Source organism: Mesoplodon bidens, assembly GCF_964165515.1.
Source record: "Mesoplodon bidens genome assembly, chromosome: X".
NCBI lineage: Eukaryota > Metazoa > Chordata > Mammalia > Artiodactyla > Ziphiidae > Mesoplodon > Mesoplodon bidens.
The window spans coordinates 51,179,808-51,195,593 of record NC_138163.1 but is presented as its reverse complement, the minus strand read 5'-3'; the positions used below and the strand labels follow the sequence as shown (position 1 = coordinate 51,195,593).

Below are 15,786 nucleotides of genomic sequence, written 5' to 3'. Positions count from 1 at the left end.
GGTTACACACACACACACACACACACACACACATATTCTTTTTCATATCCTTTTCCATTATGGTTTGTCACAGCATATTGAATATAGTTCCCTGTGCTATACAGTAGGACCTTGTTGTTTATCCATCCTATATATAATAGTTTGCCTCTGCTAATCCCAAGCTCCCATTCCTTCCCTTACCTACTTCCCAGTGCCTCATTTTTTTAAAGTGCACACTTTGTATTGAAAATAAGACCACAAGGATTCTTAACACAGTATAAGCAAATGGAGTTCTGATAATTCTGATAAATATTTTTTCTGCTTATTTCATGTGACTTAGAGTTATCATCCATAATGTTGCAAAATGGCAGGCGCTTTTTAATTTTAATTGCTGACTTCTTCACTAATTTTATGAGTAGAGTGGAAAACTATCCCCGACCACTCACTGTTAATGCACATGACTGACAACACTGAAACAAAAATAAGGCCTGCCTTAGTAATGTGTTTTCCACTTCTGAAATTGGAGTGTAGGTACTCTGTTACCATGGATATTTGCCGTTTAAATATGCTGAAAGGTTTAAAATGCTCTCTTGTCTTTGTGGGATCTCATAATCATGAACAGTAAATTACCCCAGAAGATAATTACAAATTATGTGTTAGGATTAATGTAGGCTAAAAATCGTTGACTGTAGTTTAAAAATTCGTATTACCTCTGTTGTGATTAAAATCTGCATCTGTTTAAATCTTTCTTTTAAACAGATGTTTCAGTTACTACTAAAGTAAATATAAATGATTCATAGATTCTCTGGGAAGAGAAATGCTAACTGCTTGATAAGGCAGGATTTTAACCTTAGAATGAAGTAGCATTTTAGCATTTGAAGTAGCATGAAAACATCTTGCCTTGCTGATCGTTTTCTTTGCTTGCAGTCCTTTTACTATTAAAGATATATTTGACTAGTCTTAGAACTTGAGAAATTATTTTATTGTTGAGCGGGAAAGCATAGAAAATTTAAAGAGTGAGTAATTCAGCTGTCATGCTTGAAACCTAGAGGTACAATTTGTTATTGCACATCAGCTGTTAAAGAAATGAGCTTACTCATAAAATTTTGCTGCATACTGCAGAAAATATGGTAGAGGTTTGATTTAATTCTCCTTACTTGTCACAATTACTGATTCTAATATAGATATACCAAATATTGTTGTCCATGAAAAATACGAGATGAGAATTATTAAGCATTTTTATCCTGAAATATATTATCAATTATAAAATGGAAAATTGCTGGTCTAATGAATACACAGGAGCACATACAACTAATTCTCCTGTATATCTGCAGCTTTAATCCCCTATCTCCAATTGACTACTTGACACTTACAGTTGAATGACCTTATGATTTAATGCTAGCCCATTATCTGATGCGGAGTCCTTGATCAGTAATGCAACTTCCAATTACAGTGTTTCCATGGGGGGGAAAAAAGACTCTGCTTTGTGACATGTCTTACAGTGTATTGTAAAATGATTATTGTCATTTCAAAGGACACTTGTACTTGCTTTTCTCATTATCACTGCAAACTCTCTATATCCCAAATTGCATTCTTCTCTCATTCCAAACTACCTGCAGGGCAGGACAGCCTGACATAGTCGAAAGCACTGGACTTGTGTCCTTCTTTGGATGCTGCCACTAACCGTATGACCCTCCCTGGATATCATTTTTCCCTTATTTGTAAAATGAAGTGTAGGACTAGAAGATCTATATAACATTACTTCAGGTCTCTTGCCATAAAAAATGAGGTCTTTAAGGGTTATATGTTAACCAGGGTGGGTTGTATGACCGTGAAATGTTGCCAGTTTTCTTCTGGTCTCACATATGGCCATTTGACTATTATCCTTATCCATTCAGTTGTCAAATAGTCTTATAAATTGTATTTCATTTGAAAATTTCCCTATCTGCTCCCATTTTTCTTTCCATTTTTGCTTATCTTAGTCCAGGCCCAGATCACAAGAAAAGAGCTTCCTAATTCCAGTCTTTCCTCTATTTCGTCCCCATACTGCTTTTTAACTCATCTTCCCTCAAGACCAATTTCATCGTTACTACTTCTACTTAGAAATGTTATTGGTCTACTTCTTCATATCATATAACAGCTCTAGTTCATTTGTTAAACTTTCATATCCCTAGCACTGATTTTCTGTTTTAATTATACTGGTCTCCTTAACCTTATCCTATGTTTTTTTCTTACACCTATGGTTTTATTAACTTATTCTCCTTACCTGAATACCTTTTCCTTTTCCCCATGCTGTCATTCCAAGAGACTACCTTGTGAAATTTAACCCAGCCACTTTAGCAACATGAGGTATTCTCTGAGGGTTTATGCTCCTTTTTTAAAAGGGCTTAAAACCATGGCAAGGTATAGAAAAAGGGACATACTGCGATTTATTGAGTATCACCCATGTGCCAGAAATGTTACCTTTTGTAAATCTCTCAACAGTCCTTTGAGATGGATGACAGTAACCATAACTTACTGAAGACTCTGAAGCTCAAAGAAGGGAGCTAACCTACACAAGATCACATGACTAGAGAGCAGTGGGGCTGGGATTTGATTTGAACTCTGGGATCTTTTAACCTCTCCCCAGAAAAAAATGGCCAAAGAACCATTAATTGCCTATCTTTTGCCACCCACCCCCCAACAAACATGTAAACAGAATTAAAGGCACAAATTAAAATGCTTAACATACAGTCTGGCACTTAGCAGATATAGGCTAAAGATGAATTCTTTTCTTAAGTTTTGAGAGTATAGATACTTGGAGAGTTCCTTTCTCTACCTAATTTATCAAAGGAGCTTGAAGTAGGGGAGGCCTTTCATCTGATAAGGAGCATCTCATTTTGTTTTGGGAACCCCAGGGAGATCTTTAACATAGTAATGTTGTGATTTGAAGTTTTTCAAAGGGAAAATAGCAAAATGTTGTACTGACGTTAAAGGCTGAAAAAGACATGGCCTTCATGTGTGCATTCAGCAATCATTCTTTCATTACACTGACTAGATAACATTTGGGCTAAGGGTGAACAAGCAGTGTTAGTTAATGAGATTTTAAAGGAAGTCATACAGATTGTTGGATGTCACTTATATGCTTAGATTCATCAATGACAGTCAAAGGTGAAAATGTGGTTTTTAAGAGTAATAGTTAACTTGGATAACTTCATTCTAAACATCATGGTCACCTTGCATAGTGATCAACCCCCTTTTTGTGGCTTCACTCATTTCTTCTATGCAATTGACTCCCCAGTGCCTGCCCCCTTGTAGTTCTCTAAGCTTTAATCTTGTAGCTTCAACTCATGCTAGGTATTTCCATTGATGACTTGTCATCTCAGACATGCGTTTGTTATTTGCTATGTTTATATTACAGCACAAAAATTATATGTTTGTGCTATTGTATTATCTTTCCAAGTAGAATATAAAGTTCTTGTGTAAGGACCGTGACTTACACTCCTTTGGATTCCCTGTACCTATTACAGTGCTGTGGGTACAATAGGAGGCCAAACACATGTGAGTGCAGTAATCTGCATGGATAAAATGGCTTTTCTTTTTGGTAACTTCAAAAGCCTAGTAATCACCTAGAGTTCAGATATAATTGCAAAGTCTATAGAACCAAAACAACAAAAAGGTGCTGTTTTGTACATTATAAAAATGAAAACATTATTTTTGAAGATTGTTATGTACTCATTGTAGAAGAAAATATTTTATCTTTCTTAAAAATGACTTAAACACATTTATTCAAAATTAAATCCATTCTGACTTTTGGAGGTGATGGATATGTTTATTACCTTGATTGTGATGATGCTTTCATGGGTGTATGCATATGTCCAAAGTCATCAAATTGTATATATGAAATATGTACAGTTCTTTGTATATCAGTTATAGCTCAACAAAGCTGTTAAAGAATTAAATCCATTCTAACTGATTTTTAATAGGCAGTATAAAATTATAGCACATATTTTTGCTGATTCGATTTTCTGTGTGTTAGGCTTGCTTGCTTTCTCCTTTGTCTACACGTTGTCTCTTGCCATTTTTTTTCCCAATTTTTCTTTTATAATACTTCTGGTCTTTAAAGTATTTTTCTTTATATTAACAACATATTTTATATTAGTTTACTTGTCTCGAGGTTATGAATACAGACATGAGGACAAGGGCCATCCATGATTTGTCTTTATATTGGCAGTATGTCTAGCACAGTGTCTGGCAAAGAGCCAGGTGGTGGCAGATCACTCAGGTCTCTTGAGATGGAGACTAGTGCTCCTTATTCATTATGCTGTGTGGGTCCTAGCCTACATTCACATTATGAATTTAAAACCTTAATGATGATTGACTCTTAAGTTAGCATTTTAACAAGTCTTGATTGTGATTTTAAGCTTTTGGAAAATATCTCTCATTGAATAAGTGACTGTATATACAAAGAGTATGTCGATGTTGCTGCTTTGTCTAAAATAGGAGTGGATCAGAGTTAATGTCTTCTGATTCTGTATTTGTCATTAGTCTTTTATTAAAGTCATTTTTAATCAATACAAAACATGTGGCATTTAAATTTTTTTAAATTTTTCTTTCCCTGCCCCATTCTCCTTATTTTTATAAAGTTACCAGGCAGTGACATTGCCAGTGGGAGTGATGTACTTTCTGATGTCATACCCAGTATTCCAAGTTCACCTTGCCTGCTTCCTAAAAAGAAAAACAAGCACCGGAATTTAGATGAACTTCCTTGGAGTGCAATGACAAATGATGAACAGGTAGCGATCTCAACATTCTTAATTAAAAGCGTATATGTGGGGGACTTCCCTGGTGGTCCAGTGGTTAAGACTCTACGCTTCCAATGCAGGGGATGTGGGTTTGATCCCTGGTCGGGGAACTAAGATCCCACATGCCGCCTGATGTGGCCCCCAAAAAAAAAAAAACACACACACACATATGTGAAGCTTGATTTATTGCCTATTTAAAGCTACTGGATAAATGTGGATTGCTTAGTAAATATGAATTTGAGCTCTAACTAATTGTTTTGCAGGGAACAAATATATTATTAAGTGCTTCTGATATTTAAAACATTAAAAATTACACACTAAAAGATCAGAGGTTTTGGCATTGATCTTGTTTATTGTAATTTTTCATCATATAGGTGGAATATATTGAGTATCTGAGTCGTAAAGTCAGTACTGAGATGGGTCTTCGGGAGCAACTTGATATTATTAAAATAATTGATCCTTCTGCTCAAATCTCCCCTACAGACAGTGAGTTTATTATTGAACTTAACTGTCTCACAGATGAAAAACTGAAGCAGGTATGTAAAGAAAATACAGATTGTACAGCTATTGAAAATACCATTGTTTTATAACATGTATACTTGTATAGTCATATGTAAATACATAAATAATTAAGGTCAAAATCACTGCTGTGAAATGTAATATTAGAACATGTGGTTTTAAGAGGTTTTATGTACATCTCACCTGGCTGTACCTTTCTGGGACTATGTGGATATAGAACCTGCTTTTTAGTTATGCAGGTTTTGAAACCTAATTTCACAATTTAAGGGGTGGTTATGCTAAAGTATAGATTTATTCTAACTCAGTTTACAGAAGACCAATTGACAGAATCAAAATATTGATTATTGAAAGCTGTACTTGAGTGAACATCTGAGCTGGGGGATTTGAATAGTCTTATGCAGTAATTGAGCCAGGCTAGGGTAAAACAATGAATTTTCCTTCTGCTATTCTTAGGTACACATTTCTGGTATCTTCTAAATATAGGCTTTACTTCTCTTTCTCTGATGCATAGCTGAATGAGTACTTATGTTCTACTTTTTATTTTTTTGCATTTATCATGATTTATGAAAATTTTCTCTCAGTATTTCTCTCAACAGACATACTATAATTTTCTACATTCCAGCCCATTTTTCATTAGTATGGTAAATTGATGCCTTGCATTTGAAGACAGGTACTGTGGGCCCCTAGCTAAGATCTAAGAAACACTCTAATCTTAGATATAATCAGCAGCTTACTTAAATCATCTTAAGGTGCAACCCTTAAAAAATGCCTACTCTTATGCATTTTATTTTATTGTTAGTTTCTATTTCTGAGTCTTATTCTCAGGATTCTTAGGATTATACTAAGTTCTAGAGGCTAGTAGCCTTCCATTTACTAATTATATTTTATATGCTTTTAAAAATCTAACTTCATAATATGTATTCTAGAATTTTGAAAACTGTCAATTTTTCTGGTACTTGTTTCTACATTTAGAGATTGCTTTTGTCTTTATATTCTACCTATGTGCATGTGTAGCACTTTTGACAGTTTTAAGTACAATATTCTTCTTTTCTCCATTATTTTGAAGGCAGAATGTCGAGGAACAGCAGTAACCAGTTTTTGTCTGTCTCTTCCAAGGTCAGAAACTATATCAAGGAGCATAGCCCTCGCCTACGGCCTGCAAGAGAGGCCTGGAAGAGAAGCAACTTTAGTTGCGCAAGCACCAGTGGAGTGAGCGGTGCCAGTGCCAGTGCCAGCAGCAGCAGTGCCAGCATGGTCAGTTCTGCAAGCAGCAGTGGGTCCAGTGTTGGAAACTCTGCTTCAAACTCCAGTGCCAACATGAGTCGAGCACACAGTGACAGCAACTTGTCTGCAAGTGCAGCAGAGCGGATTCGGGATTCAAAAGTAAAACGTCTAATCAATACAAAACTTTACCTTTCAATATTAACATTAGTATTCCTTCATATAAATTTCTTGAAGAGTTATAATTATCCTGCTGTATAGATGCCTGTGGGTTTTGGTTTTAATTGAACAAGCAGGATCCTCTCCTATTGATCAAAGCCCTCTAGGCTGAGTGCTTTGAAATGCTGTTTTGACCCACAGCCATATTACCTTCAATTTTATCTGATTTTTATGTCTGTTTTAAGTAAGATAAATTGATGGAAATAATGAGTGAGTCTCAAGATTGCAATACTGACTGCAGCTTACTACTAAGCGGATCTTACTATGTTGCTGATGTTGCTGTCTATTAGCTCCTAAAAATGTTCTGTATGTTTTTTGTGTGTGTTAAATGTTTTCTTAATGTTTTAATCTTGAATGTTTCTTCTTAGCTCTTTTTAAAATGTAATAATGCTTTCTCTAATTTCTGTCTACCCTTCTGACAGTTGAAAAAATTCTGTATAATATTATTGGGCACATAAATAAGTTTAAATGTATATAGGATGGTTCTGTGATGCTTAGCAGGGGAGTTTGGTTCCTTGCAGTGGCGACAGTCTGGAGCCAACTTATGGATGATAAGGGTTTCTCTATAACTCTTTGGGAACCCAGTGGTGACAAGGATACACAGTGGTTCCTTCCCTGGTTCTTACCAAAGTAGCAGAAACATAGCCAGCTTTGTTGGTTGCCATGGGTTTCCTTTGGATATGTGGTCATTCCTTTTTGGCATCAGTTTACCAGTGACAAGGAATAGAGTACCCACTGGGTTTCTAAAGGACTTTTAAGATGATATTTGCTTAATATGAAAAAGACATGGTTCTTTCCCAGCCATTGTAAAATTGCTAGTGCTTTTGGATGAAAGGCACCTTAAAAGCATAAGCATTAGAGATTTTGACAATGTTCTCTATATTTGTATTCAGTATTGTTCACTACATGTTTCCTCTGCACTGACACCAGTGTGCCTTAATTTGATATAAAAAAGTCTTAGAAATGATTGGTTGTCCATAACTAGTCAAATGATCAAGTTTCAACCCTTCCTTATAAGAAGATTCACTGGTCAAATACCATTGAAATAGAATCTTGAAGAATTGTTTTCATGTCTGAGCTAATGGCTCACTTACTGGAACCAGGATTGTACTGCAGAGGAATTTGAACATCTCTAATCAGAAAATATAGAATTTGATCCATAAAATACTCTGGGGTAGATAGGCCAGAACTGAACCTCACTGATTTAGAATTTTTTATTTTGACAGAAGCGATCCAAGCAGCGGAAGTTACAGCAGAAGGCCTTACGCAAGAGGCAGCTGAAAGAGCAGAGGCAGGCTCGGAAGGAGAGGCTCAGTGGGCTATTCCTTAATGAAGAAGTGCTGTCCTTGAAAGTGACTGAGGAAGACCACGAAGCAGATGTAGATGTTTTGATGTAATAAGGGTGAATTTATCAGCGTTCTTTCTAAGCATTATTCTATCCTTATTTGTTTACATGCATCTTGACCAAACTTTTGTTGGTTAGGGCTGTGCTGATGTACTATTCATAATTTAGGTCTGTGGTTCTCAGCAGGTGGTCCTCAGACCAGCAGCTTCAGCATCAGCTGAGAAGTTATTAGAAATGCATACCCTTGGGCCCCACCCCAGACCTAGTGAATCAGAAATGCTGTGGGAGGGGCCTAGCGTTGTGTTTTAACAGGCACCAGGTTATTCTGCCACACACTCTAGTTTTAAGAACCACTGATTTAGTAAATGTTTTGACTATTTAAACTTCAGGGTGGTTAAGTGGGCTTTTTCAAAGACTAGTACTTTTACAGTTTAGAAGACTTTAAGGTACTGCTGACAAATAGTTTATTATGTCAGTATACATATGTAGAGATCATAATTCAGTTTCCTTCTTAATGTTAAGACTTCTTAGTTTAGTTTTTCTAAAGGGCCATAGCATAATACTCAATTCCTAGTGGACATCTTTTTTCCAGGTTGGGGTAGGGTGTGGATTGCTGTTTACAATAGTGCCTTCATTAGGTTTAGTTCTATCTGTTTTCATTAATTATTAACTCAAAGGTGTAAAAACAGGCCCTGATATCTTTCGTTAGGTTTGTTTTTGTTTTTCACTTTATGTAAATTCAGAATCCTTTCTGCAAGTGATGACTACTGAGAAAATAATGTTACTAGTGGCTGAATTTTAGACATGATGCTATGTTGATTAATATTCAAAAGGAGAAATCAATTAAACAAAACAACCAATTCTACTTTTCCACTGCTTTTTGAAATTTTAGGCTGTGAAACTGCCTTAAAGGCAGAAAATATCTCTTATCAAGTTCTTTTGTAGGTCTTTTTATTTTCAGCACAGCTCTAATTTTTAAATATTTGGTGTAACAGCTTCTGGCATGTGAACAGGTTAATGTTCAAAATTAACTAAAGAAAACCCTTATAGTTCTGCTAAACTCTATAAATCGCTAGAAATACACTGAGCAGTGAGATATAAAAAAAAAACTTAGCTTCTTGGCTACTAATAGAAATCTAATTTTAAATGTGAAATCATAGAGTCTCTTTAAATGTTTTCATGGAGAGTTTGTTATGAACATTAGAAGTAGTGTGATTCCTTTTATTTTTCCACACATCTTTAAACATTCACGTGGGTTAAAAAAAAGGAAACTGATACTACTGACAATCAAGCTGCTTTCTGACTTTCATAATTTTCTTTTTGTTGTGGAAACTTGGGAGGTAATCATAATTTTGTAGGAGGAGTTGTAATCAATACTTTTTTTTTTTTTTTTTTTTTTGTGGTATGTGGGCCTCTCACTGTTGTGGCCTCTCCCGTTGCGGAGCACAGGCTCCGGACGCGCAGGCTCAGCAGCCATGGCTCACGGGCCCAGCCGCTCCACGGCATGTGGGATCTTCCCGGACCGGGGCACGAACCCGTGTCCCCTGCATCCGCAGGCGGACTGTCAACCACTGCGCCACCAGGGAAGCCCTAATCAATACTTTTTTAAACTCTAGAGTCAGCGGTTGATAGATTTCTACTTTTTTTTATTGTATCATATCAAGTAACCTGTTAAAAAGATTAACAACTTAGATTCTTAATTCTCAGTTGATAGAAAGGCTTAACCTTTTCTTACAGTCATGTGTTTTGAAATTTTGATTTTATTTTAGTTCCTCAAAGGTTAAAGAATTGAAACTGAGGAAAAAATTGATATATTGCAGCTTTGCTGAGGACTGTGGTATGGTTGTAACATTTCGAAGACTACTAAATTCATACTTTAAATTTGTACTAAAATAAAAGTATATACGCATATATGGGTATCAGTTGGAGTAGTCCTTCTGACTTTCCTCTTACCCCCTCTTTGTGCTTCTAAGTAGCTTAGAGGGCCCAAAGAGAGCTTGGGGATAGATCCCAGAATATTCTGAGGAAGACAGAAAGGGTCCGCCTCGTTGTTTTCCTTTCCAAATATATGAAGAGTAAATGGAGAGAAGAGCAAATACAGGTGATTTCTCTACCTGCTCTTAGCAAAAGCAAAATTCCAGGGAATGATTGCCTGTTCTCTTTACCTACTCTTCAAGGAAAACAGGCTACTTTTGGAAATCGTAGAGCAGCATTTATCTATTAAATACTTGGAAACAGTTTACTTGACAGTGACCAGTAAAAGAAAATCCTAATAAGACCAATTCCTCTACTCTCCCAACAATCACATAGTCTTATTACCCTAGATTTAACTTAAGTCACTGTTAAACAAGTTTACCAAAGCACCACAGAGCCAATTTTTAAAGTTTATAAAGGTTTGAGTGTTTATAGTAAAGTGCGCCATGAAATTTTGTGTAAACTGGATGCGCTGTTTTTACGGTACCATAAATTAGAGGTAGCTCATTAAGTTGTCTTGGAAGAGATTGAAAGAATGAAAAGAAAAGAAATTAAGCAACTTGGGTTTGCTTATGATCGAAGAGGGAGATTACAAAGTTTTTCTCTACCTACCCCCCCCAAATAAACAGCAGAAAAAGACAGAAAATTCTCATCTTTGTTAATGTGCTATACTTTTTTTTTTCAGTTTTATTGCCTCTTGTAGGTAATTCAAGTTTGAATTATTTCTTTCTTGGAATAAGTAATAAATTCAGTCTGGTCTCTTTCTGAGTTCAACTGAAAACAAATCCAACTCAATATTTATTTCTTTTTAAATATAAACCCTAACTAACCAATTAATAAAAATGTGAGATTTATTTGCTCCAGTGTCAGTTCTCATCTGTAGAGAGTTGATGTTGGAGCAAATAAGTCTTTCCTTTTAAAAATAAGCCTTCTTAACTGAGGGCATGATAAAAAATAAGCCTTGTTAACTAAGGGCATGATAAAGTCACATCAGATTTATCCAGAAACATTTTATTAGAGATCTTTTATGTATGTCAATTATATCTCAACAAAACTGGAAAAAAAAAGATTTCATAGAATCCTGTCAGTCCCTACCACAGCTTTTAAAAGTGTGAACCTTGAGTTTAAACAAAATGGCATGTCTTTTTCCACAGTTTTGCAGCGGAGTTAAAGTAAGGCAATGTAGTATAATGTATAGTGGAGTATAAAGGGCTAATTCATTCTATCCCAAGAAGAACTTAGAGTAAAATAACTTTTTTTTCTTGAGACTTGTCTCATTTTTAGTTAGGTGTGTTGGCAGTTTTGTCCGTTTCGTCAGTCCTTTGGGTTAACTAGATATTGCTGAATTAATCCCAGAAACTGACTTGTAATTCGATGACTCCATGAATTGGGTGGACATTTCATTTTATTTAGCTCTTAAAAGTGCTAAAACCCCTCATGAAGGAAAAATTTCAAGAAACTATTGTATAAAGGTATCCAGATTCTGATGAGCTTTAAAAATTGTGAAATTGATCAAATGTCTTCATATTTAAGCCAAAAATGTTAGTACATGAAAAATATAGAAGTCTTGTTCCCAGGATTCTCTAGCAGAATTTTTTGTTTGTGGCTTACTCTATATAGCCTCATGTGCCTTAAAGGTGAACTCTGTACTTTTCATCAATATCAGGCTTTTCCAAACTCAAAAGTAATCTAAATGTTGTAATTTGTTTTGTAAAATGCCCATGCTGTTGGATATCAGTAAGCAAAGGCATTAAATCGAGCTATGTAATCAATGATAAGAGTGTATAACAAAACAAAAACCTTCAGATCTCAAGTTTCGTTTGCATAACTTGATTTTTGGCCCAGCTAGGTCATGGAAGAACATTGAAGTCAACTAAAGTATAGCTTAACGTATTCTTTTATTTTTTCCCCTGAAAAAAGTCATAAACCAGAACACTTTTTTTTTTTGGCTACGCTGTGTGGCTTGCGGGATCTTAGTTCCCCGACCAGGGATTGAACCCAGGCCCTCGGCAGTGGAAGTGCAGAGTCCTAACCACCGGACTGCCAGTGAATTCCCGAGAATACTTTTTAAAACTAGATAACTCTGGAAAGATAATTTTCAAGGCAAAAGTACTTTCAAGAACAGAGATTATTTAGCAAGTTGATTCTCTTGTTAACTTTAGGGATTCTTTGTATTCATTCATGTAATAGCTGAACATTCCTTTTCCCTTTAACAAATTACCTTTTAGCACTTCTATCTAGAAGCAAAAATGTTTGCTTAGAATTGGGAGGGGGTTACTTAAAGTCAGTATATAGTATGAGATGGTTGATAGGAAAATTTCCAGTTACATTCAAATACTAGTAGTGATGTTGATTACACTGACATTCAACATGTCTAAAGTTAGAGGTAAATTTAATCCTTAAAAGGACTATTAGGTAGAAAATAAGTATTTGTATACACATGTACTGTGGTAACTTTGGATTCATTTTAAGTCTGACAGAGTAAGATAAGTTTTATCTTTACAATGAAATTATGCTAAGTGGCAGGAGGTATCTGAGAGATATTTAGACCTAGGCATCCCTGTCAGTATCTGGAACATAGCTCCTTAGAAATGCTTAATTCTTATTTCTTTGGAAAATAACTTACTTATTTACTTATTCCAAAAGGCTTAGAAGGAACTATGAAAATTCCTCTAGGTTAACTGGCTATTAAGAGTAAGAAGTCAACTATACTTTGATAAAAATTTATTTTAAGGATAAAAAAGAGTAAGGAGGTTGCATGGTATAACTGAGTTGACTCCCTAAAATTTTATTTTCATATTTTTTCTAATATTAAAATTATTTGTTTTCAGCCCCCCTTCACAATTATATTTTAAATTAAGGTTATTAATGTTTTAACCTAGATCACATAATGGTAAATTAATTTTAATTAGATATTCATACTGAACTTGGAGGAACTGATTTGGTCATCTCTGATTTCAATATGTAATACTTTTTATTGTTAAATTTCTTTGTTACATCTTTGTGGTCAGTGGAACCTGTGGAAATCTGTGTTCTTTTTTTGTGGTGAGGGATAGGGGTAGAAAAGAGGAGAGTTGTTCTAATTATACATATGCATTTTGACTATATAAAGGTAGATGTAGAATTAATATGTATAAATGACAAGTTAACACTTACCTATTCTGAATTGTTCTAAGGAACAGTGGCCTGAAGCCATGGCTTGTTTTGTGGAGCTGCTTGCTCTTTAATAGTAGCTGACCAATGGGATTTAAGTTGAGACTTTGGGGTTAGGTTATCAAGCTGAGGCTTTTAGGAATGGAGCAGACCAAGTCTGTTCCTATAGTGGATCAATTTCATTTCTCCTTTGAGTACTCTAATTTAGATATAGGTATTATCCATTCTAAATCTTTGTGTTGGGAGTTTTATAGAACTGTTTTCAAAAGCTATTAAGGATAAACACAAGTATATGTAAAACATTTCACAGACGGTTAAAATTTTCAATTTTTTGTTTTAGTTTCAAAGGTTAGTTATGTAGCATCAATATCATAACCAAAGCAAGTAGGAAGTTGACTGGTTTGGAGAATCTTCACCTAGTCTTAAATACTGTAATGTATCAGGTTGTTAACCAGGATTTTTTCCTGTATTTCTGCTAAATGTATTACTATATTAATGCACTTTTGTATATATAACTGTCTTGTGTACATTCTGTACTTACTACAGTGTATATAAAAGCTGTTTTTCCTGAAGCTGTGAGGGAAAAGCAATAGCTGTAATACAAGTCATTTCTATTTTGAGTTTCTTCTTGTACTTGAAAGTAGTAGTTCAGTAGTTAAATCTAAATGAGTATATATGGTTGTAATTAAAATGGCAATGTGGCAGAGCTGTCTTTTGAAACTGATTATCAGAATGAAAAGTGTTTTGGTTATTAAGAACTCTTGTAATATTTTAAACTGTCTCTTTTGATGTACCATGAATTCTTACAAACCCACTGCTGCTTACTACTTTATACTTCTGATTCTACTCCTTTTCATGTCTCATCCCAGAACATTTATCAACAGAGAAGAATTTCTCTCTTTTCTTTTGCTCATGGTTTGGTTAAGGCTCCATAAACTTTTGTTTTGTGAAAGCTCCAATTTCCCAAATGTCAATTGGCAAATCATTTTTTTTCCTGGAAAGATCAGATTTCTGGAGAGATTAGCATCCATAGTAAGTGAAAATTAGGTCTAACATTGTTTACAAAAAACCAGATCTATTTTCCTTATATATTGTTCTAGAGTTTTTTTAAGTTATAATTATGTAAATGTCTGTGAGCAGTTTTATGTATAGGTACAGAAGCAGTTCAGCTTTTCAGCAGCAACTTTATCTCCTGCCGCTAGAGGGAGGCCTGTGGTTGCTCTCTCCTTCGGAAAATGTCTCAGCTGCTTTTCTTTTGTTTTTAATTTCAGAGGTTGGAATCGACCTCATGCTCAAAATTCCTTTTGTGATATTAAATGCTTTGATTTGTTAGTCAAAGGTAAGTTAATTGAGCCTGTTTAATAAAGCCAATATTATTCATGCTTTTCTGTAATCTTCAATTTTTAATAAATGAGTTAGATATTAAGTGAAGTGTCTGTGTCTGTGTGTTTCTTAGGTAGTCTAGACATAAAAGATATCTCATGGTGGTCCAATGAACACATGGAGAACCACTGATGTAGTTCAATCCCTTTTCCTCTTCCACTTTGCAAATGAGGAAATTGACACTCAGAGGCAAGTGACTTCTTTGCTTCAAACTGGTTAGTGACACAGCCAAACCATCCAAATCCTGAGGTGCCTTCTTCACACCCCAAGACCAATGCTTTTCGTATTGTGCATTTGTTTCCTTCAGAGAAGGTGCCTCCAAAGGATTCCTTCTGAGTCTTTTCAGAACATTTAGATTTTCTTAGTAGTGGTACATCTTTATTTCCCCAGACTGGGAGTTTCTGAGTTAGAGTCTAGAGATTAAAATTGTCAGCAAAAATTTTTTGCATGCTGATGTACTTTTCTGGGGAGGGCTGTGTGTCTTTCATCAAGTTCTCAAACGAGTTTTCTTTCCCCTAATGGCTAAGACTCTGTTCTTTTAGGGCAATTTTGGCTTTTAGAAATAACCAAGGGTCATTTGGAGGGCTGTCTGGTGGTTACGTGCCGGTGAGAAAGCTGGCTACATTTGGTCAATGAGGTGTGATTTTAAGACTGTCTTTCTTGTATGGCCTAAAAACTGGCTTTGATGTATATTTAAAAAAGAGTTCCAAAAGTATTTTGGGCAATGACAACATCATTGGACTAGGTGTTTGGTGATGACATGAAATGTGGATCTTATTAATTTGAATATATTAGCTCTGGCTTATTGATTAAAAATAGCCTTCATTACTTCATAATCATAGCATGTATTCTAGAGAAAAATCTTCCACTAATGTGTTAGAAATATTGGGTTAGATTTCATGGAATTGTTTATCAAGTCTGAGATAACAGAACTAGATGGTAATCTGAAAAGTTGAAAGAGGTATAGATTTTTTGATTTAATGGTCATTAAACCAGTCTCTCTATTTTGTAGATGAGAAGCTTGAGGCTAAGAGAGATGAAGTGCTTCATCCACGTCCTATAGCTGAATGATGACAAATTAAGGACTAGAATCCAAGTCTCTTGAGCTATAGACTAGTGCTCTTTGCACTGTATAACACTGATTTGTATCATGCTGTTACTTTTCACAGTTTTGAGAGAAATCACTATAAGATTTTGGTATAGAGCAGT

General features: G+C 35.2%; 1 protein-coding gene across 1 annotated transcript in view; it reads left to right on the top strand.

Moving 5' to 3' along the window:
* FAM199X (family with sequence similarity 199, X-linked) overlaps positions 1-14,620 on the top strand; it is a 28,046-nt gene extending 13,426 nt beyond the window's left edge. The window contains exons 3-6 of the mRNA XM_081221680.1: positions 4,605-4,754; positions 5,138-5,299; positions 6,399-6,665; positions 7,949-14,620. Coding sequence (XP_081077806.1) covers positions 4,605-4,754; positions 5,138-5,299; positions 6,399-6,665; positions 7,949-8,119 — 750 coding nt within the window. The 3' untranslated portion in view covers positions 8,120-14,620. The remainder of the gene's footprint in view (positions 1-4,604; positions 4,755-5,137; positions 5,300-6,398; positions 6,666-7,948) is intronic.
* Positions 14,621-15,786: the final 1,166 nt, after the last annotated feature.